This window comes from Salvelinus fontinalis, chromosome 31 (genome assembly GCF_029448725.1).
Source record: "Salvelinus fontinalis isolate EN_2023a chromosome 31, ASM2944872v1, whole genome shotgun sequence".
NCBI classification, from domain to species: domain Eukaryota; kingdom Metazoa; phylum Chordata; class Actinopteri; order Salmoniformes; family Salmonidae; genus Salvelinus; species Salvelinus fontinalis.
The window spans coordinates 46545718-46567983 of record NC_074695.1 but is presented as its reverse complement, the minus strand read 5'-3'; the positions used below and the strand labels follow the sequence as shown (position 1 = coordinate 46567983).

At 42.8% G+C, this 22266-nt stretch overlaps 1 protein-coding gene across 1 annotated transcript in view; it reads right to left on the bottom strand.

Annotated features, from left to right (window-relative positions):
• LOC129830404 (synapsin-2-like) overlaps nt 1–19096 on the bottom strand; it is a 36346-nt gene extending 17250 nt beyond the window's left edge. The window contains exon 1 of the mRNA XM_055892957.1: nt 18468–19096. Within this exon, the coding sequence (XP_055748932.1) occupies nt 18468–18820 (353 nt within the window). The 5' untranslated portion in view covers nt 18821–19096. The remainder of the gene's footprint in view (nt 1–18467) is intronic.
• Between the last annotated feature and the right edge of the window lie 3170 nt (nt 19097–22266).

Below are 22266 nucleotides of genomic sequence, written 5' to 3'. Positions count from 1 at the left end.
CCTCGCTACACTCTTAGAAAAAATGGTTTAAAAACGGTTCTTCGGCTGTTCCTATAAGAGAACCCTTTTTGGTTTGTTAGGTTCTAATTTTCAGAGTAAAAACTCAACGGACACTATGAAAAGCTTAACCAAGTTTATTCTTCCCAGAGGATCAATACAGCTGCATTAGACCAAAAACTTTTCACACAGGCACTGATATTTAACCCTTCCTCCTAGGCTGTCCCTTCCTACACATCTGTACAAACATTGTATTTTTACTGCTAGGCAGAACAAGAAGTGATACGGGCCATAAACTTGTATTTCTCCCTTAACATGACCTGACCTCGACCCCCTTCATCACTACTCCATGGCTCTCCCCCCTTATCAATCCCTGCCGGGGCACCAGTTAGTTGAGGTCATTGAGGTAATATGTACATGTAGGTAGAGTTACTAAAGTGATTATGCATAGATAATAACAGAGTTTAGCAGCAGTGTAAAATGGGGGGGGGGGGGGGGGTAAAGCAAACAGTCTGGGTAGCCATTTGATTAGATGTGCAGGAGTCTTATGGCTTGGGGGTAGAAGCTGTCTCGTGTCCTCCCATGATTTCCTCCCATGTCCAAAACACCTTCTCCTCCATGGCACGCTGCTTGGTCCTTGCAAGGTGGGATATTCTGTCACGTTCTTCAAAAAGAGTGAACCAAGGCGCAGCGTGCATTCAGTTCTACATCTTTTTAATACAAAGTGAAACTAGAAACAGAACAACAAAACTTCCAAAGAACGTGAAGTCGTAGTGCCCAAACACACTAACACAAACAATATCCCACAAATGCAGGTGGGGAAAAAGACTAACTAAATATGATCCCCAATTAGAGGCAATGATTACCAGCTGCCTCTAATTGGGAACCACACACACCACCAACCTAGAAATCTAAAAACTAGATAACTCCCCCAGTCACGCTCTGACCTAAACACCATAGAGAACCGAGGGCTCTGTGGTCAGGGCGTGACATCCTTGGCGTACACATCACGGACAAACTGAAATGATCCACCTACACAGACAGTGTGGTGAAGAAGGCACAACAGTGTCCTCCTCCCAGAGTGCTAAGAACCTTGGCGTGATCCTGGACAACACCCTGTCGTTCTCAACTAACATCAAGGCGGTGACCCGTTCCTGTAGGTTCATGCTCTACAAGATTCGCAGAGTACGACCCTGCCTCACGCAGGAAGCGGCGCAGGTCCTAATCCAGGCACTTGTCATCTCCCGTCTGGATTACTGCAACTCGCTGTTGGCTGGGCTCCCTGCCTGTGCCATTAAACCCCTACAACTCATCCAGAACGCCGCAGCCCGTCTGGTGTTCAACTTTCCCAAGTTCTCTCACGTCACCCCGCTCCTCCGCTCTCTCCACTGGCTTCCAGTTGAAGCTCGCATCCGCTACAAGACCATGGTGCTTGCCTACGAGGGGAACGGCACCTCCGTACCTTCAGGCTCTGATCAGGCCCTACACCCAAACAAGGGCACTGCGTTCATCCACCTCTGGCCTGCTCGCCTCCCTACCTCCGAGGAAGTACAGTTCCCGCTCAGCCCAGTCAAAACTGTTCGCTGCTCTGGCACCCCAATGGTGGAACAAACTCCCTCACGACGCCAGGTCAGCGGAGTCAATCACCACCTTCCGGAGACACCTGAAACCCCACCTCTTTAAGGAATACCTAGGATAGGATAAAGTAATCCTTCTAACCCCCCCCCCCCTTAAAAGAGTTAGATGCACTATTGTAAAGTGGTTGTTCCACTGGATATCATAAGGTGAATGCACCAATTTGTAAGTCGCTCTGGATAAGAGCGTCTGCTAAATGACTTAAATGTAAATGTAAATGTAAACAGCTCTGAAGGCTGAAAAAATTTGGCTTGTCACCGAAAACACTCACAAACTTTTACAGAGGCACAATTGAGAGCATCCTGTCGGGCTGCATCACCACCTGGTACGGCAACTGCACCGCCCATAACCGCCTGGCTCTCCAGAGGGTGGTGAGGTCTGCACAACGCATCACCGGGGGAAAACTACCTGCTCTCCAGGACACCTACAGCACCCGATGTCACAGGAAGGCCAAAAGGATCATCAGGGACAACAACCACCCGAGCCACTAACATAGTGAGGCTGCTGCCTACATACAGACTTGAAATCAATGGCCACTTTAATAAATGGATGAGTAGTCACTTTAATAATACCACTTTAATAATGTTTACATATCTTGCATTACTCATCTCATATGCATATACTGTATTTTATACCATCTATTGCATCTTGCCTGTGCCGCTCAGTCATTGCTCATCTATATATTTACATGTATATATTCTTATTCCATTCCTATACTTAGATTTGTGTGTATTAGGTAGTTATTGTGGAATTGTTAGATTACTTGTTAGATATTGCTGTACTGCTGGAACTAGAAGCATAAGCATTTTGCTACACTCGCAATAACATCTGCTAACGATGTGTATGTGACCAATAACATTTGATTTGAACTACAGATCTAGGATTAGATGAATCTATCCCCAAAGGTTAACCATTACGGGCATACCACCCTGCATCCCATTGCTAGCTTGTTTCTGAAGCTAAGCAGGGTTTGTCAGGGTTGATCCTGGTCAGTCCCTGGATGGGAGACCAGATGCTGCTGGAAGTGGTGTTGGAAGGCCAGTAGGAGGCACTCCTTCCGCTTGTCTAAAAAAATATCCCAATGCCCCAGGGCAATGATAGGGGGCATTGCCCTGTGTAGGGTGCGGTCTTTCAGATGGGACTAAAAGATCCCATGGCACTTATCGTAAGAGTATGCTGGTTAAATTCGGTGTGCTGGTTAAATTCCCAATCTGGCCCTCATACCATCACGATCACCTAATCATCCCTAGCTTCCAATTGGCTCATTCATCCCCCCCCCCCTCTCCCCTGTAACTTTTCCCCAGGTTGTTGCTGTAGATGAGAATGTGTTCTCAGTCAACTTACCTGGTTAAATAATATCAAAGGGAGATAAGTTATCTGATCCTGTATCAGAGGTTGGGGGAAGCTTCTGGTCCTGATTGACATGCTAACCTCCTATATCTGGGTTCATTCACCATGTTAGTGTCTCGAGAGGCCTCTGTAGCATGCCATATTTGTGACACTTCCAGTATAATGGTGATAGGTGATCTGGCCTACATGCTTCACTCCTGCAATGCACACAGTCAATACAGAACCACTAGCCAGTATGCAATTGAAAGCCTGTCAGTTGAGGAGAAATTGACATGCCACTTCAAACAGGTAGCAAGCAAAGAACAGCTGGTGAATATAAGTGCTGCTTTGTTTCTAATATGTCCTTCTGAGGCAGGATGATACTGTACTGAGCAGCCATTCTGTGAGTGAGTGCTGTCCCAGTTCTGTTGCACAAAGGACGTATGTTCCCACACTTTGTCTTGGTTCTTGGCTATAGTTTATCTGTAGACAGTTCGACTCCAGTTCAACAACCTCTGACATCACAGTGTTGTCTTTTTACACAGTTGTTCATGCACTCTTAGAGGAAAAAGGTGCTATCTAGAACCGTAAAGGGTTCTTCAGCTGTCCCCATAGAATAACCCTTTGAAGAACCCTTTTTCTGTTGCAGATAGAATCATTTTGGTTCCATGTAGAACCCTTTATGTTGAAGAAAAGGGAGGCAGAGGGGATGGTTGCCGTTTTACGGGCTCCTAACCAATTGTGCTATTTTCTGTGTTGTTTCGCATTGTTTGTAACTTATTTTGTACATAATGTTGATGCTAAGATCTCTTATGACCGAAATGAGTTTCTGGATATCAGAACAGCAATTACTCACCTCAAACTGGTCAAAGCTTTTTCTTTAATGAATCTGACACGAAGGACATAATGTTGCTCCTGGACAATGGCCCAAACCCCCATCACTCACATGTAGAAAAGAAGGAGATACAGGGGTCGCAGATCAAGGTGCCTTGTGAGAATTTGTCGACGAGTGGGTAATCCACCTCTACCATTCGTTCTATTGGCCAACGTGTAATCACTGGAGAATAAACTGGATAAACTCCGTTAGAGATTAACCTACCAACTGGACATTAAACACTGTAATCGAGTCGTGGCTGAACGGCGACACGGATAATATACAGTTGGCTGGGTTTTCCGTGCATCGGCAGGACAGAACAACTACGTCCGGTAAGATGAGGGGTGGGGATGTGTGTCTATTTTACAATAACAGCTGGTGCGCAATGTATAATATTAAAGGTAGTCTTGAGGTACCTCATGATAGGTAGAGTACCTTATGATAAGCTGTAGATCACACTATAAACGGAGAGAGTTTTCATTTATACTTTTGGAGCTGTCTATTTACCACCACAAACCGATGCTGGCACATCCAGAAGCGGCACTCCTAGTGGCTGGGGACTTTAATGCAGGGAAACTAGTCAATTAGTTTTATCTAATTTCTACAAAGGTGTGAAATGTGCAACTAGATGAAAAAAAACTCTAGACCACCTTTACTCCACACACAGAGACGCATACAAAGCTCTCCCTCGCTCTCCATTTGGCAAATTTGACCATAATTCTATACTCCTGATTCCTGCTTACCAGCAAAAACTCAACCAGGAAGTACTAGTGACTCGCTCAATACAGAAGTGGTCAGATGACGCAGATGCTACGCTACAGGACTGTTTTGCTAGCATAGACTGGAATATATTCCGTGATTCATCCAATGGCATTGAGGAGTCACCGGCTTCATCAATAAGTGCATCAACGACGTCATCCCCACAGTGACCATAAGTACATATCCCACCCAGATGACATAGATTACAGGCAACATCTTCACCGAGCTAAATGCTAAAGCTGCCACTTTCAAGGAGCGGGACACTAATCTGGACGCTTATAAGAAATCCCGCTATACCCTCCCGGGTGGCGCAGTGGTCTAGGGCACTGCATCGCAGTGCTAGCTGCGCCACCAGAGTCTCTGGGTTCGCTCCCAGGCTGGTCTGGGTTCGCGCCCAGGCTCTGTCGCAGCCGGCCGCAACCGGGAGGTCTGTGGGGCGACGCACAATTGGCATAGCGTCGTCCGGGTTAGGGAGGGTTTGGCCGGTAAGGATATCCTTGTCTCAGTGTGTAAAAATGTAATAAAATGTATGCACTCTACTGTAAGTCGCTCTGGATAAGAGCGTCTGCTAAATGACTAAAATGTAAAAAAATGTAAATGTACCCTCAGACGAACCATCAAACAGACAAAGCTTCAATACAGGACTAAGATTGAATCCTACTACACCGGCTCTGGCACTCATCGGATGTGGCAGGGCTTACAAACTATGACGGACTACAAAGGGAAACCCAGCCGCGAGTTGCCCAGCATACCAGAGAGCATACCAGACAGGCCAAAGGCCTTTAATGCTCACTTCGAGGCAAGCAACACTGAAGAATGCTTGAGAGCACCAGCTGTTCCGGAAGACTGTGTGATCACACACTCTGTAGCCGATGTGAGCAAGACCTTTAAACAGGTCAAAATTCACAAGTCCGCGGGGTCAGATGGAATACCAGAACGTGTACTCAGAGCATGCGCTGACTAACTGGCAAGTGTCTTCACTGACATTTTCAACGTCTCCCTGACCGAGTCTGTTAGACCTACATGTTTCAAGCAGACCACCATAGTCCCTGTGCCCAAGAAAGTGAAGGTAACCTGCCTAAATGGCTACCGGCCCGTTGCACTCATGTCAGTATCCATGAAGTGCTTTGAAAGGGTGGTCATGATTCACATCAACACCATCATCCCGGAAAACCCTAGATCCACTCCAACTTGCATACCACCTCAACAGATCCACAGATGAGGCTATCTCAAGCACACTCCGCACTGCTCTTTCCCACCTGGACAAAAGGAACACCTATGTGAGAATGCTGTTCCTTGACTACAGCTCAGTGTTCAACACCATAGTGCCCACGAAGCTCATCACTAAGCTAAGGACCCTGGGACCAAGTCTAAAATATTCTCTGAACTCTATTTTCTTAGAACTGCATTGTTGGTTATGGGCTTGTAAGTAGGCATTTCACGGTAAGGTCTACCTACACCTGTTGTATTCGGGCTGATGTTGAATCCTTTGATGTTGAACCCTTTCTACAGGAGGGTTTGACATGTAAGCCGAAAGAGTTCTACCTGGAACCCAAAAGGGTTCTCCTATGGGGACAGCTGAAGAACCCTTTTGGAACCCTTTTTTCTAAGAGTGGGGAGTCATGCTAAATGTATAGGATGGAGACGCAGATCATGTATTTTGACAAGGGAAATAACACTTCATAGCGTTATTTGCGTTGTATACGGAAAGAGGAGTTTGATATCATAAAGATTTGTACTCTGCACAGTAAATGTATAGGCTAATGTATAGGCTAATGGCATTAGAGGGTGGCAGTGTCAAACGGTTGATTTGATATACAGTCCTGGGGTCAGTCTTCAAGCCATGATCTCTGCTAAGGACAGAGTAATCTACAGTACCAGTCAAAAGTTTGGACACACCTACTTTATTTTTACTATTTTCTACATTGTAGAATAATAGTGAAGACATCAAAACTATGAAATAACACATATGGATTCATGTAGTAACCAAAAAAGTGTTCATTATATTTTATATTTAAATTCTTCAAAGTAGCCACCCTTTGCCTTGGTGACAGCTTTGCACACGCTTGGCATTCTCTCAACCAGTTTCATGAGGTAGTCGCCTGAAATGCATTTCAATTAACAGGTGTACCTTGTTAAAAGTTAATTTGTAGAATTTCTTTCCTTCTTAATGAATTTGAGCCAATCAGTTGTGTTGTGACAAGGTAGGGGTGGTATACAGAAGATAGCCCTATTTGGTACAATACCAAGTCCATATTATGGCAAGAACAGCTCAAAGGTCAGTCAATTCGGAACATTTCAAGAACTTTGACATTTTCTTCAAGTGCAGTCGCAAAAGCAATCAAGCGCTATGGCTGTGATGAAACTGGCTCATGAAAGGAAGACCCAGAGTTACCTCTGCTGCAGAGGATAAGTTAATTACAATTACCAACCTCAGAAATTGCAGCCCAAATAAATGCTTCACAGAGTTCAAGTAACAGACACATCTCAACATCAACTATTCAGAGGAGTGAATCAGGCCTTTATGGTCGAATTGCTGCAAAGAAAGGACACCAATAAGAAGAGACTTGCTTGGGCCAAGAAACACGAGCAATGGATATTAGACTGGTGGAAATCTGTCCTTTGGTCTGATGAGTCCAAATTTGAGATTTTTCGTTCCAACCTCTGTGTCTTCGTGAGACGCAGAGTAAGTGAACGGATGATCTCCGCATGTGTGGTTCCCACCATGAAGCATGGAGGAAGAGGTGTGATGGTGTGGGGGTGATCGCTGGTGACACTTTCAGTGATTTATCTCGAATTCAATGCACACTTAAACAGCATGGCTACCACAGCATTCTGCACCGATACACCATCCCATCTGGTTTGCGTTTAGTGGGACTATCATTTGTTTTTCAACAGTACAATGACCCAAAACACAGGTTCCAGGCTGTGACCAAGGAGATTGCTTGAGTGCTGCATCAGATGACCTGGTCTCCACAATCGCCCGACCTCAACCCAATTGAGATGGTTTGGGATGAGTTGGATCGCAGAGTGAAGGAAAAGCAGCCAACAAGTACTCAGCATATGTGGGAAGCTGGTTTAGAGAATGTCAAGAGGGTTCAAAGTTGTCATCAAGGCAAAGGTTGGTTACTTTGAAGAATCTAAAATATATTTTGATTTGTTTAACACTTTTTTGGTCGCTACATGATTCCATATATGCAATTTCATAGTTTTGATGTCTTCACTACTATTATACAATGTAGAAAATAGTAAAAATAAAGAAAAACCCTTGAAGGAGTAGGTGTGTCCAAACTTTTGACTGGTACTGTGTGTGGTGGACAATGGGAACAGCAGTGGGAGAGGATCATGTCAGAACTGACACCATGTCCTCTCATACACCTACAGAAGTCAGGACGTATACACAAAAAGCTAGCATATCACCATCACTACGCCACTTAAAGACAAAGATCATTTTTACAATAAACTGACACAGTGAAATATTTGACCCATTCTGGGAGCAATTGCTTCTAATTGCGTTTTCATTACATTTGTTAAAAATATAATCACAATAACGGAGGGATGATTTGTCATAATCACCGTCACTGAGGCAAGATTTGGTCATTATACTACTATGCTATTTATTCTCCAGGTTAATCATGCTTTCAGAACATTCATATAATAGCAGTGTTTCCATCTCTGTCTAGCGCTCCTTGGCAACCACTAATTCAAATAGTCGAGGAGGAGAGAAGGGGAGAAAACGTTTCTTAAATGCCTGTAGTGATTCATAATTCATTCATAACCATAATAATTTTTTATTTTATTTTACCGTTATTTTACCAGGTAAGTTGACTGAGAACACGTTCTCATTTGCAGCAACAACCTGGGGAATAGTTACAGGGGAGAGGAGGGGGATGAATGAGCCAATTGTAAACTGGGGATTATTAGGTGACCATGATGGTTTGAAGGCCAGATTGGGAATTTAGCCAGGACACCGGGGTTAACACCCCTACTCTTACGATAAGTGCCATGGGATCTTTAATGACCTCAGAGAGTCAGGACACCCGTTTAACGTCCCATCCGAAAGACGGCACCCTACACAGGGCAGTGTCCCCAATCACTGCCCTGGGGCACAGAGGAAAGAGTGCCTCCTACTGGCCCTCCAACACCACTTCCAGCAGCATCTGGTCTCCCATCCAGGGCCTGACCAGGACCAACCCTGCTTAGCTTCAGAAGCAAGCCAGTAGTGGTATGCAGGGTGGTATGCTGCTGGCAATAATAATAATAATAATAAGAACATAATAGGTGTAAATTGTGAGAAAAACCTTGTGCATTGCTATCATTCAAAATTCAGAATGGTTTCTGTTTACCAGTGCTCATGGCCTAGTCTTTTTCTCCATCAGTTGGTAGACTGGAGTAGACTGGAGACTGGAGTATTCCTGTCTGATTCCATTTCAGTGTCTGTGCTAAATGCAGGAGACACAGTAGACCACAAAAGTTATAGCCTGATACTGTATATTGTCTGAAGTGGATAGCTACCTAACCATTGTATGGGTTAAATACTGTTATTGTTGAAACTGAATATCTGCTATTTGAGTAACCCAGACTCATAGACAACTAAGTGATTATGCATTCATCACATCCATGTCTGTAATTAGGCCTATGCTTTTCGCGGTGACAGCGGGAACGTTTATGAACAATGAATCACCACCACAGACATTCTAACAAGGATTCGTTATTGGGCACTGAAAGAAAAGCTCATTTCTACACTCATCTGAGTAAAGGCCTATAGTCAACCGACTAATCCTTATGAAATACAACCACAACCTAAAAGGCCAATGATTAACGATGGCCAATGATTCAATGATAAAATCAATTGCCTAGTTAAATAAAGGTTAAATAAAAACAATAAAATCAATAGGGCAATCAGACTGAGGCAAAACTCCCATAGCTCTCCTACTCCTCACACTCCCGACTCCCCTTGACTGATTGTTGTTTGAAAAAGAAAACGACAGATGCCAAATTACAACGGCTGAAAAAGAAACCGGAGGAGCAGCACAGAAAGATCGACACACGAGTCGAAAGGCCAGTAGTAAGAGACATAAGGGTATACCTGGAGGAGCTGGCAAGTGCAGCGGAAAAAGCAGCAGCAAGTAACCAGCAAGGAACAGTATACAAATTCCCTAACCTAATCTGTGGCACCTCCAGAAGATTGAGACATAAACACTGGGAAAGCTTCAGGTTCTGAGAACCCAGAGCTAAAATCGGTCTTGGCTGCAAACATCCTTCTTCCACTCTTCACTGATATCTGGATGAAGGGAAAGATACCTTCCGATTGGACAAAGTGAGTCATCATACAGGTACCTAAGAAGGTCACACTACCTGACTGCAACAACTGGAAAGGCATTGCACAAATTCACAGTTCCCAGGAAGATCTTTTGCAAGATTATCGTACAGTGAATGTCTTCAGCTGTAGACAAAGCGCAAAAAAGGAAACTAACAAGTGGGGTGTTAGGGGAGGAAGGAGCTGTACAGACCATATCTTCGGGCTCAGGAGCGCCATTGAGCAATGTAGTGAGTAGCAACGGCAGCTCTACATCGACTTTATCCGCCTCTAGAAGGCGTTCGACAGCATCCACCACGAAAGCCTATGGAAGAACTTACGAATTGATGGAATCCCCACCCATGTTGTTAACATCATACAGTTCTACAGCAACTGTGGGAACAAACAACTGTGAAACTGTGAAGTCTGGACTTGATCACGGTTGTGTTATGTCAGCCTTACTCTTCAACCTGGCAATAGATTAGCTCATGCGTCAAACAACAGAAAAATCAGGCAAGAGGAATACTATGGACCTTGTATTCTACTCTAGAAGACCGTGACTTCAGTGATGACCTGGTTCTTGTATCACACATTGGACTGGACATTTTTCCGAGAAAGAGTTCAGAACCTCGATCCCAAGAATAGCTGTTCGTTGGAATACAGAGGGTAGACATAAGAGGTGGAGACAGAGCTCCGACAACATCAGCAGAGATGGGACATGGTAGGGAGACGATGGTCAGAGACAGACAGAAATGGAGAGCCTTTGTTGCCGCCCTAGCCGGAAGCAGGCGTGACGCGGATGAGTGATTGAGTCAGTGTTGTTCACCAATCCCAAAGAGTGTAAAATGAGAGAGGGCCTCAGAACCGACTCATATTGTAGACACATTAAATATACATGTGGTGCTTGGCCTGGGGCAGGCTTGGAGACTGAGCGGCTGGTCTTTCTAGTGGCTAAGTGGTTGAAACATGCTCAGCCCAGTCAAAACTGTTCGCTGCTCTGGCCCCCCAATGGTGGAACAAACTCCCTCACGACGCCAGGACAGCGGAGTCAATCACCACCTTCCGGAGACACCTGAAACCCCACCTCTTCAAGGAATACCTAGGATAAAGCAATCCTTCTGCCCCCCCCCCCCCCCCCCCCCCTTAAAAGATCTGATGCACTATTGTAAAGTGGCTGTTCCACTGGATGTCATAAGGTGAATGCACCAATTTGTAAGTCGCTCTGGATAAGAGCGTCTGCTAAATGACTTAAATGTAAATGTAAATGTAAACAGGGAGACTTCAATACTGAGCTGCGCAAATCTTTCAGCTGATGGCTATGGGTTTTTGGAAAAGGTTTTGGAGGCAGAAATGACTGAGGTTTTCTCGAATAGAACATAGCTGTTTTGTATTGATGTGGCCTGCTGGTTTGAACACTGACACACACTGTAGCTTTTAATGTTGTTTTAAAGGTTATGTCATTTACTCAAATGTCTTCAATGTTTCCGTAACGGTTGACCTTTTGATAAACTCCAGACTTTTGATGTTTCGCATTATATGGTATTATTTAATGATTGCCAATACATTGACATATACTATAAGAAAACAATGATTTTCTTTCCTCTTAGGCCGTTGACTGGTCTGCTTTTATGTGCCGCCAAAAGACATGGCATCCTTTCAAATGACATGAGTATGATCCTATTAGTATTGATCTGGGTTTCTGTTACCTAAATGGGCTAAATCACTCGTGATGCAACGTGACTTGAATTTAAATATCGAGCATTACTTTAGGCCTAGGCTACAGTATATCTGCAGTGCAAGCATAGTGGTCATTTTTGTTAAACGGAGCTTGCACGGATTTAACATATACACAAATATAATAAATGCATCTGCAGTATGCCAAATTCCAATAAATGTAATGTGTCCACTCTGCCCATGTTATTGTAGTAGCACCCATTTTGCATGGTGAGATGAATCATGCACGTACACAGGACTCAACCTTGAATAGCCACTATCCATCAAGCAGCATGTCATCCAAACACAGATATGTCCCTCAGGCTACAGTTGCCATCTGCATAGCCTACTGTGTATACACTATATACAGTCCATTCGGAAAGTATTTAGACCCCTTGACTTTATCTACATTTTGTTACGTTACAGCCTTATTCTGAAATTGATTAAATCGTTTTTTCCCCTCATCAATCTACAAACAATACATTTTTGCAAATGTACTAAATAAAATGAACTGAAATATCAAATTTACATATTCAGACCCTTCACCTGAGCCAAATTTCGAGTCTCATAGCAAAGGGTCTGAATACTTATCTAAATAAGGTATTTCATTTTTTTTTTTTATATACATTTGCAAAAAAAGCTGAGTAGATTGATGAGGATAAAAAATGTTTTTTTTTTTTTTAAGAATTGTGGAAAAAGTCAAATTGTCTGAATACTTTCCGAAGGCGCTGTATACAAAAGTATGTGGACACCCTTTCAAATTAGTGGATATGTCTATTTCTGCCACACCCATTGCTGACAGCTATATAAAATTGAGCTCACAGCCATGCAATTTCCATAGACAAACATTGGCAGTAGAATGGCCTTACTGAAGAGCTCAGTGACTTTCAGCATGGCACCGTCATTGGATGGCACCTTTCCAACAAGTCAGTTCGTCAAATTTCTGCCCTGCTAGAGCTACTCCAGTCAACTACAAATGCTGTTATTGTGAAGTGGAAATATCTAGGAGCAACAACGGCTCAGCCGCGAAGTAGTAGGCCACACAAGCTCACAGAATGGGACCGCCAAGTGCTGAAGTACGTAGCATGTAAAAAATATTCTATCCTCGGTTGCAACACAAACTACCAAGTTCCAAACTGCCTCTGGAAGCAACATCAGCACAAGAACTGTTCTTCGGGAGCTTAATGAAATGGGTTTCTATGGCTGAACAGCCGCACACAAGCCTATGATCACCAATGCCAAGCATCGGCTGGAGTGGTGTAAAACTCGTCGCCATTGGACTCTGGAGCACTGGAAACGCATTCTCTGGAGTGATAAATCACGCTTCACCATCTGGCAGTCCAACGGACAAATCTGGGTTTGGCAGATGCCAGGAGAAAGGCATCTGCCTCAATGCCTAGTGCCAACTGTAAAGTTTAGTGGAGGAGGAATAATGGTCTGGGGCTCTTATTCATGTGTTGGGATAGGCCCCTTAGTTCCAGTGAAGGGAAATCTTAACACCACAGCATACAATGACATTCTAGACGATTCTGTGCTTCCAAACTTGTGGCAACAGTTTGGGGAAGGCCCTTTCCTGTTTCAGCATGACAATGCTCCCGTGCACAAAGCGAGATCCATGGTTTGTCGAGATGGGTGTGGAAGAACTTGACTGGTCTGCACAAAGCCCTGACCTTAACCCCATCGAACACCTTTGGGATGAATTGGAACGTCGACTGCGAGCCAGGCCTAATCGCCCAACATCAGTGCCCGACCTCACTAATGCTCTTGTGGCTGAATGGAAGCAAGTCCCCGCAGCAATGTTCCAACATCTAGTGGAAAGCCTTCACAGAAGAGTGGAGGCTGTTATAACAGCAAAAGGGGGACCAACTCCATACTAATGCACATGATTTTGGAATGAGATGTTTGACGAGCAGGTGTCCACATACTTTTGGTCATGTAGTATGTCTAAGGAGAATCAGCTGAGGACCCACGTAACAAGAGCAAAGTCAGGGTCTGCACGCTCTTGCAGTAACCAGCAGAAAGGTGTTTCTTTGACTGTTTCTTTGTTATTTTGTATTTGCCCAGTTTTAGATCACCGTTTTAAATAACTGAATGCAATTATTTAGTAGATCAATTAAATAGAAAGCGCAGTGTTGAACTAGTCCCCTAATTTCTTTCAGGAATATGTGTCACGTTCCTGACCTGTTTTCTGTTGTTTTTTATGTGTGTGATGGTCAGGGCGTGAGTTTTGGGTGGGCAGTCTATGTTTTCCGTTTCTATGTTGGTTTTGGGTTGCCTGGTATGGCTCTTGATTAGAGGCAGTTGTTTTGCGTTTTCCTCTAATTGAGAGTCATATTAAGGTAGGGTGTTCTCACTGTTTGTTTGTGGGTGATTGTTGCTGTGTCTGTGTATTTTGCACCACACGGTACTGTCTCGGTCGTTCCTGTTTATTGTGTTCCTCGTTTCATGTAAGTTCATAGTTTAGGTCTGTCTAGTTCGTTTTGTTATTTTGTAAATCATTCAAGTGTATTTCGTTTCGTGTTTTTCCGTCTTGTCATTAAAACATTATGTATTCATCACCCGCTGCGCCTTGGTCAACTCACTCACCGAAAGAGAGCCGTTACAATATGGAGTTAGCTGTCTTTTTTATTTATTTATTGTGGACACCTTTTTACCTGGCACAAAGTCATCAATATCTTTCAACACAGATCCAGTACAGCAGGGAGTTTCTTCTCCAATGGAATAAACCCCCAAATGCCAATCTTCCCAAACCTTGATGCATTTTATCCTTTATTTAACTAGGCAAGTCAGTTTAAGAACAAATTATTATTTACAATGACAGCCTAGGAACAAGGGGTTGACTGCCTTGTTCAGGGGTAGAAGAACAGATTCTTACCTTGTCAGCTCTGGGACTTGATCTAGCAACCTTTTGATGACTGGCCCAACGCTCTAACCACTAGGCTACCTGCCGCCCCCATAATACTGGTCAAAGGGATTCTACCAGCGAGCTACACCGCAAGATGAGAAAATGGTAAGAGGGTTAGTCCGGGAAAGGGCGAAGCGTCAGTCTCTGTTTCGCATTCAAGCAAATGCCAATTATTTTCCTAACAAAACTGATGAACTGTAAGCCCATGTACGTTTCAACATGAATTCAGAGATGCCTGTATTCTGTCTCTCACGGAGACATACTGTAGCTTAAGGATACGGATTTGGACTCGGAGCTAGTGATTGACGGGTTTACATCCACTCGAAAGTCTTTTTGATGAATGCAGTGTCTTTAGATGGAACAAACCCAGAAAAAGCCCCGGACCTGACAACATACTGTAGGTATCCGCCTGCTCACGTCCTGTGCAGAGGAGTTATGCCCTATCTTTAATTATGTCTTTAAGTTATCACTCAGCCAACAGTCTACTGTGATTCCAGTCACCAAGAACAACCACCCAAAGGTTCTTAATGACTCTGAGTTCAGATTCACAAAACCTTCTTAAGAAGAAATTTCTTCTTAACTTCCATTTTTTTCATAGATTTAAGAAGGAAGTTAAGCAAAGTTGCTATTCCTTAAAAAGGTTATTGGAAATGTTTTTGCGCTATTTCTTATGCTTCTCCTTGAGCAAAAAGTTAAGAAGAAATTAGATTCTTGAAAATAAAGTTATTGGAAATGTTCTTAATTCCAAAATAGCTAAACCCTTGACTTAAACTGGAATTTGTCTTCAAAACAAAGGTAGTAAAAGTATACTAGACATTTATAGAATAAATCATATCTTGTTTGATGATTCTGTGACAAACGGTGAATTAGTTATTGATTTATACAGCTTTAAATTGCATTTAAGATTTTATGTATTTCCATCAAATCAAAACTGGATTTTTTATTATAAAAAAACATTGGAAAAGTATGCTAGACATTTATAGAATAAATCATATCTATTTTTAATGTTTCTGTGAATTAATTAGTTATTGAATTTTACAACTTTAAATGGCTTTTGGTGAATGTCTGTTAAATGTCTGATGAATGTCCGAATGTGTGAATATAAAACCAACTTTAGCTCGCTGTTAAAAGTTAGCTAGCGTTACTCATGCAATAATCAATGTCTTGCTTTGCAATGTAGCTGGCTAACAATACAGCCCTTACCTTATGCATTGGTTCAGTACGCTCCTCCTCTGTCAATGCAATTTTCTTCTTGTCATTAGTCCAAATTTGCACTGAGTGATTAACACAGTGTCAAGTTACTTTTCAACGTATTCCCGAAAACCTTAAGTCGCCATCCAAGTACAAAGTAGCCAGGGGGTGCGGGTGTACCCAGGTGAAACACCACCAACATCATTGCTTGCTTGCATGACCTTTGCACAGTCAAAAGAAAACGCCATGCTTGCTAACTTGGTTAGCTATGTGACTGTCAGCTCTTTTTTATAACCAAGTAAGACAAAAAATAAACGTTTAATCAGTACTGAGGTAATAAACAACAACAAAAACGTCCTGTCATCACTAGACTGTCCGTTTAAATTGGGTCAAGAGAATGCATTCACGAGAGGGTTCATAGCGTAAGCGTTAATGTCACTGCCATGGAATCTGATGGGTTTCCACTAGTTACCATAGCCACACAGTAAAAATGGTCTATATTGTAAAAATGTGTCTTAATTTAAGGTTAGGGTTGTGCACAAGGTTAGCAGTGTGGTTACCATTAGGGTTGAGGTTAGGGTTAGCTTTCAAATCAGATTTTAAGAAGAGAAATGGTAGAAATAGACGGGATTTATGACTTTGTGGCAGTGGTAACTAGTGACGACCAATACAAAGGTCCTGGGTTCGCTTCTCGGATGAGAAGTTTTAGCATTCTCTTTCGCGTATAGTTTTGACACCTCCTCCCAGTCCCAACAGACACACACACCAGCCCGCATACGCATGCACGGTGTGTGCTTATTTTCAATTATTAGGTTGCTCTTAAAAGAGCATTGTCGAGTGGCAATGGACAGGGACTGTGGGGTGTGTACTACTGTGCGCGTTTGCTAATAGTGTGTGATTGCGGACCGCAATTTGGGGCGTTCCTGCAAACCATTGGTTCCTGCATAACCCCCTCTCCAGGCTGTAACACAAGAAAATGTGGAATACCTCAAGGGATATGGATACGTTCTGAAAGCACTGTATACATCATTTTAATAGCAGGACACGGTAAAGTCCATTATTCCATTAAAGTGTGAATTAGGCTGTTTGAGAAGGTTCGAATCCTAAGCAACCTGCGTAGACATTGTTTGAAGTACAATATATCACCATAGCTACTGTAGTAAGTCAAAGTTGTGTGTTGGAAAACCTTTGTAGAGCATGGGTGAGGTAGGCATTGGTGCTCATGTAAATGTCCTTTCTTTTTCGGGACCAATACCTACTTCTCACTTGAAATGTAATGATTTGTTTTTAATATATCATAAGGGTGTTTCCCCCCCAAGCAGAGGTCCAACTCTGGAACTTTGATATACCCATAGAGTATATTATGTGCAACTATATAGAAAAATTTGCCAAACTGGTATAGCTTCAAGTGACACCAATTTTTTGGTTTGTAGCACCTACAGATGAAACATGATGGAGTCTTAAATGAGGCCTGGGTAAGGCCAAAATGTCCCAAATATTCCAGCTTCAATGTACTATTTCTCAATTATGCTTTAAGATACAAATGTAAAATATTTCAACAATCGTTCCTCCAAAGAACCCTTCTATGGATTCCATTTCGTAATAAAATAAAATGTAAGCATTTTTTTCCGTTCTAGTTTCTAGAGGAATCAACCATAAGTCAACCTTTTCACTCACAACACTGCAGTTGCCTTAAATCATGCAGAACATTAGGAAAAAGAGGCTTGATTTAAAGTAGATCTCGATCTGCCTCCTCCCCTGCCTCCCCCTCCTCAACACACAGCATTAGAGAGAGGAGTCTGTCTGGACTAACATTGTCATGCAGAGCACACATCTCATGTTCTGCTCAATGTTTTAAGTGCTACACCTTCGCCTATGTGTCACTTATGTTTTCCATTAATGCATCCTATAACGATGCCATGTCTGTGGGAAAGGGAAACCTCGTTGGTGACTGGACATCACTGCAGTCTTTACTTAACAGAGAACACAAACGCATTTCCCATGCACTCTACTGGTTGTTGAATATTCATGGCATTGGCTTTCTCCACAATGATGCAAATCCAGGTTGGAGTTCACTGGGTTGATCAGACGAATCACTTAAATTGGTTTATGTCTTGCGCACACACACAGGTGGTTGCAGGAAACTGAGCTAATACACAAAATAGCAGCAGAATGCACACGGGTTTCCTGGAACACCGAGTCAAACCAATGATTGAGATTAAAAAACAACAACTCCTCAAAATATATTGGATTTTCATCCTGCCGCAAGGCCAATCTGTAATTTAGAAAAATGTCATGTCAAAGGGGGCATAAACCAATGACGCCTTTCGATTACTGCAGGAACCACAGTACATGGGTGAGGCAAGCCATAAAAAGACTTCCCGGTGCTGTAATATCATTAAGATGGTGAGTCAGTCAGTGGACCTTGTTTCCTCCTGAGCACTGCATCTGTTTTTTGTCATTAGATAGACACTGCACTGGCATCAGACGACTCATGCAAGTACCCTGATCAAATCTGACCTGCAGAACTTGATGGACACCAGACCTGTTGGCTGACTTGTTGTTTGAACCTTTACTTTACAACAAGCTAGGTCCAACTGAGAGCACCTCTTTTCAAAAACCTCAGCAGAATATCTATTTTACAACAGTGACCTGGCCAAGAGGACAGCTTCGGTGCTACAAAACACAAAACAACATATACATCAACACATGAATAATTCACCTCTTTCACATCTTTCTACAGCAAGACACAGCACGTTGCTCACCATTCCTGCTGTGGTTCATCGATGACCAGGAGGATCTTGAACTTCTTGGGTGTCGTGACCGCGGACTGCTCCACCAGTCCTGCTGAGGCAGCAGTCTGCTTGACTACGTTGGTTATGGAGCTGAAGAAGCCTGCCCCGCTGGACTGGGACGGCTGGGGTTTCCTCTCCGGGGCCGGGGAGGGGGTAGGGGAGGTGACGGGCGGCGTCGACCCCACCGTGGGGGATTTGGGTGGGGCTGCTGTAGCTGGGGGGGTCGGCTGAGCGGGATCAGGCCTCTGGAGGTCCGTCATGTAGCCATTGGGAAGGTTGGAGATGAAGGTGCTGTCAGAGAGACGCCGGCGCAGGTAGTTCATAGCTGGAGGGCTGTTAGAGCAGACGGATCAACGACGGCTGGATATGAAGAGTCCTTAAGGGGATGGTTGAGTCCAGACGGTGTCACCTGAGGGTCGGATTAATTTGCAGAAGATGCCACTTCCCAGTGTGCAGCTGGTTGAAGGCTCAGCTCTTCTCCATGCAAACTCCCAGTGAATGTAATGTGTTTCCTCCCAGCTCAGCCGTGCATCCTCAGAGCTCCCCTCACTGTGGCCGTGACGCTATTCTTCCCCTCAGCCAATCGCCTGCCTCTCTGCCAGCCTGAAAAAGATGCTCACACTCTCCACCCCTCCTCCACTCTCTCCTCCCTACTCCCACTCACTCGTATCGTATGCGTGCCTGCCTCCTCTACCCCTCCCCCATTCTTTACTGCCTCACAAGCGTTACATCTTTTCGTACTTCTGCAAAAAAAAGGGGGGGGGGAAGAGGGGTTTCCAATGGAAATGCCCGGGGTAGAAATATAGAGGAAACCTCCAATACAGACTGTACCCTTCTCTCTCCTTATGTTGCCTCCCTGTCCTTAGCTGCCTGTGGCTAATACAGCTTTGAGGAGGTAGAGAGAAAATGGCTGTTTGGTCTGGTGTCGGTGTGGACAATGGTGCCTGCTGTTAAAACCCCTTCCTTTACGTTGTCATGTGATAGATTTATCCTTCATCATCAAACAGCCGATTTAGCTGAGGAAAGTCCCCATGCAGCCATTCGGATTCATCCAAGTGGACTTAGAGTTGTTTTAAATTTAAACACAGTACATTTCTGGTAAATATTGACATATCTTTACTATTGCACATGACCAGCATGATTTTTTATATAATGTGTGTGTGTATAGGTCTGCATAATGTATGATTGGGGAGCTTTGCTCCTGCTGCAAATAGATTAATTCCCATAATGCCATGCTATCTAATACATTTTTCATATAGGCTCACACAGTCATTTCTATGGCTTTGATGGTGGAATAAAATATAAATGAGTAGGTCAAATAGGAGACAATTGACTACAGCACTGTATAATATTTGGGGTAGAATTTGTAATAGTGTTTAGGAAAAGCTACAAAAAAATTATAATGGTTTGCATTCAAAAAGTAAAAAGACTCGAATGTCAGATTCCAATAAAGAGTACTTATGGTATTGCTGTATTTGCCGGTAGCCTATCGTGATCTTGGAACCTTGGGATAAGGTTCTATCTGCCCAAAGAATATATCTGTGTTATTGAGCATCGAAGTTTTCACATCTCTTTTGTAATGAATTCTTATTTCATAACCCATTAAGGTCCTCATCTTAAAGATAGGCCTACCTAAAGTGCAGAGTATCAAAATCCTGAAACATTTGTAAATCCGTTTTTTTTTTTAGGGGGGTGCAATTGCAGATAGAACCTTATAGTTCTGAAATGTCAATCTGGGTTCAGTAATAAGGTTCTATCTGGTAGAAAAAATGCGATTTTTCATGTGTAGGTTGAAATAATACTGTGAAATTGTGAAAAGTATGATAAGGCCCTTTTAGAGTAAGAGCTATTTGAAAAGATTGCCTGAAATTTCTGCCTGTTTTGGTGGGATGGAGTTTTGGCCTGCCTGGTGACAGACATCACCAGGCAGTAAATTAGTTAACAGACCAATAAGAAAGAGAATTCCAAACCTCTCTGACAATTTTCAGTTTTCCCCTCGCCACTCAGAGCTAGGGTTACAAAGCTACTGGTAATTTACGGAAGCTACTGGAATCTTTGGTCATTTTTGTAATTAACAGGTTATCTATGGCAATCTATGGTAACTTTGGTAGTTTATACTTCAATAACTTCAAAACATTTATTCATCTATAGTATGAATTGTTATATCCGTGTCTATATTGTCCATGAGTTTCTAGTGGTTCAAGAGAAAATAGCCTAATTAATGAAAAAAGCAACAATTGCATTATTTTAAATTAACTCTGCAACTCTTGCAACTATCCTGAACAAAAATACAAATGCAACATGTAAAGGGTTGGTCCTATGTTTCATGAGCTGGAATTAAAGATCCCAGAAATGTTCCATACGCACAAAAAGGTTATTTCTCTAAAATGTTGTGCACACATTTGCTAACATCCCTGTTAGTGAGCATTTCTCCTTTGCCAAGATAATCCATCCACCAGACAGTTGTGGCACATCAAGAAATTGACTCATTACACAGGTGCACCTTGTACTGGGGACATTGAAAGGCCGCTGTAAAATGTGCAGTTTTGTCACACAACACAAAACCAACAGATGTCTCAAGTTTTGAGGGAGTGTGCAATTGACTGCAGGTATGTCCACCAGAGCTGTTGCCAGGAAATTGAAAGTTAATTTCTCTACCATAAGCCGCATCCAACATCATTTTTTGAGAATTTGGCAGTATGTCCAACTGGCCTCACAACCACGTGTAAACCACGTGTAAACACGCCAGCCCAGGACCTCTACATCCATCTCCATCACCTGCGCAATCGTCTGAGACCAGCCACCCGGACAGCTGATGAAACTGAAGAGTATTTCGGTCTGTAATAACGCCTTTTTGTGCAGAAAAAACAAACAAATTCTGATTGGCTGGTCCTGGCCCCCAAGTATGCCCAGTCATGTGACATCCATAGATTAGGGCCTAATGAATATATTTCAATTGACTGATTTCCTTATATGAACTGTAACTTGGTAAAATCGTTGAAGTTGTTGCATGTTGCGTTTATATTTGTTCATTTGTTCAGTATATTTATATATATTTATATATATTAAATTATATTTATATTAAATTATATTTAATACCGAAACCCTCATATTTAACACCAGTGATATTCACTAAATAGATCGTTTATATTTGGGATAATATTTAACAGTTTTGCCATTCCATTTTTTACATTTTTAAATATTCTTATTTTATCATTTTATGTATTGTGACAAGGCCCCCCAAAAAATCACACACAGCGCCTTCAGAAAGTATTCACAAACCTTAACCATTTCCACATTTTGTTGTGTTACAGCCTGAGTTAAAAATGTATTACATTTAGATTGTTTTGTCACTGGCTTACACACAATGCCAAAGTGGAATTATGTTTTTAAAATATATTTTTTAACAAATGCATTCAAAATGTAAGGGAAGTCCCCCCCAATTGTACAAAATAACATGGCAAGTTATTGGCACCGAGCGCAGCATATACACGATGGACAAGTACACTAGTTCTGGCCCGCTTTCATCCAAAGCTGATGGCAAATGCCATGCTGCAAATGAGCTGTGTAACACTCCAAAATTCCTATAGTGGGCGAGTGTGTTCCATCTAAATTTTTCATAGGCTTTATGTAACGCAAGTCAAAACCCAAGAGTCAAATTTTGAGATTTTGAAAGTTTTGGCAAAAACTTATCACCCCCTTAAAAAAGTGCTTTCTGGACCGTTTTTTGAAATTCTTTCGAGTTTTTTGTCAATTACACATGTGTAAG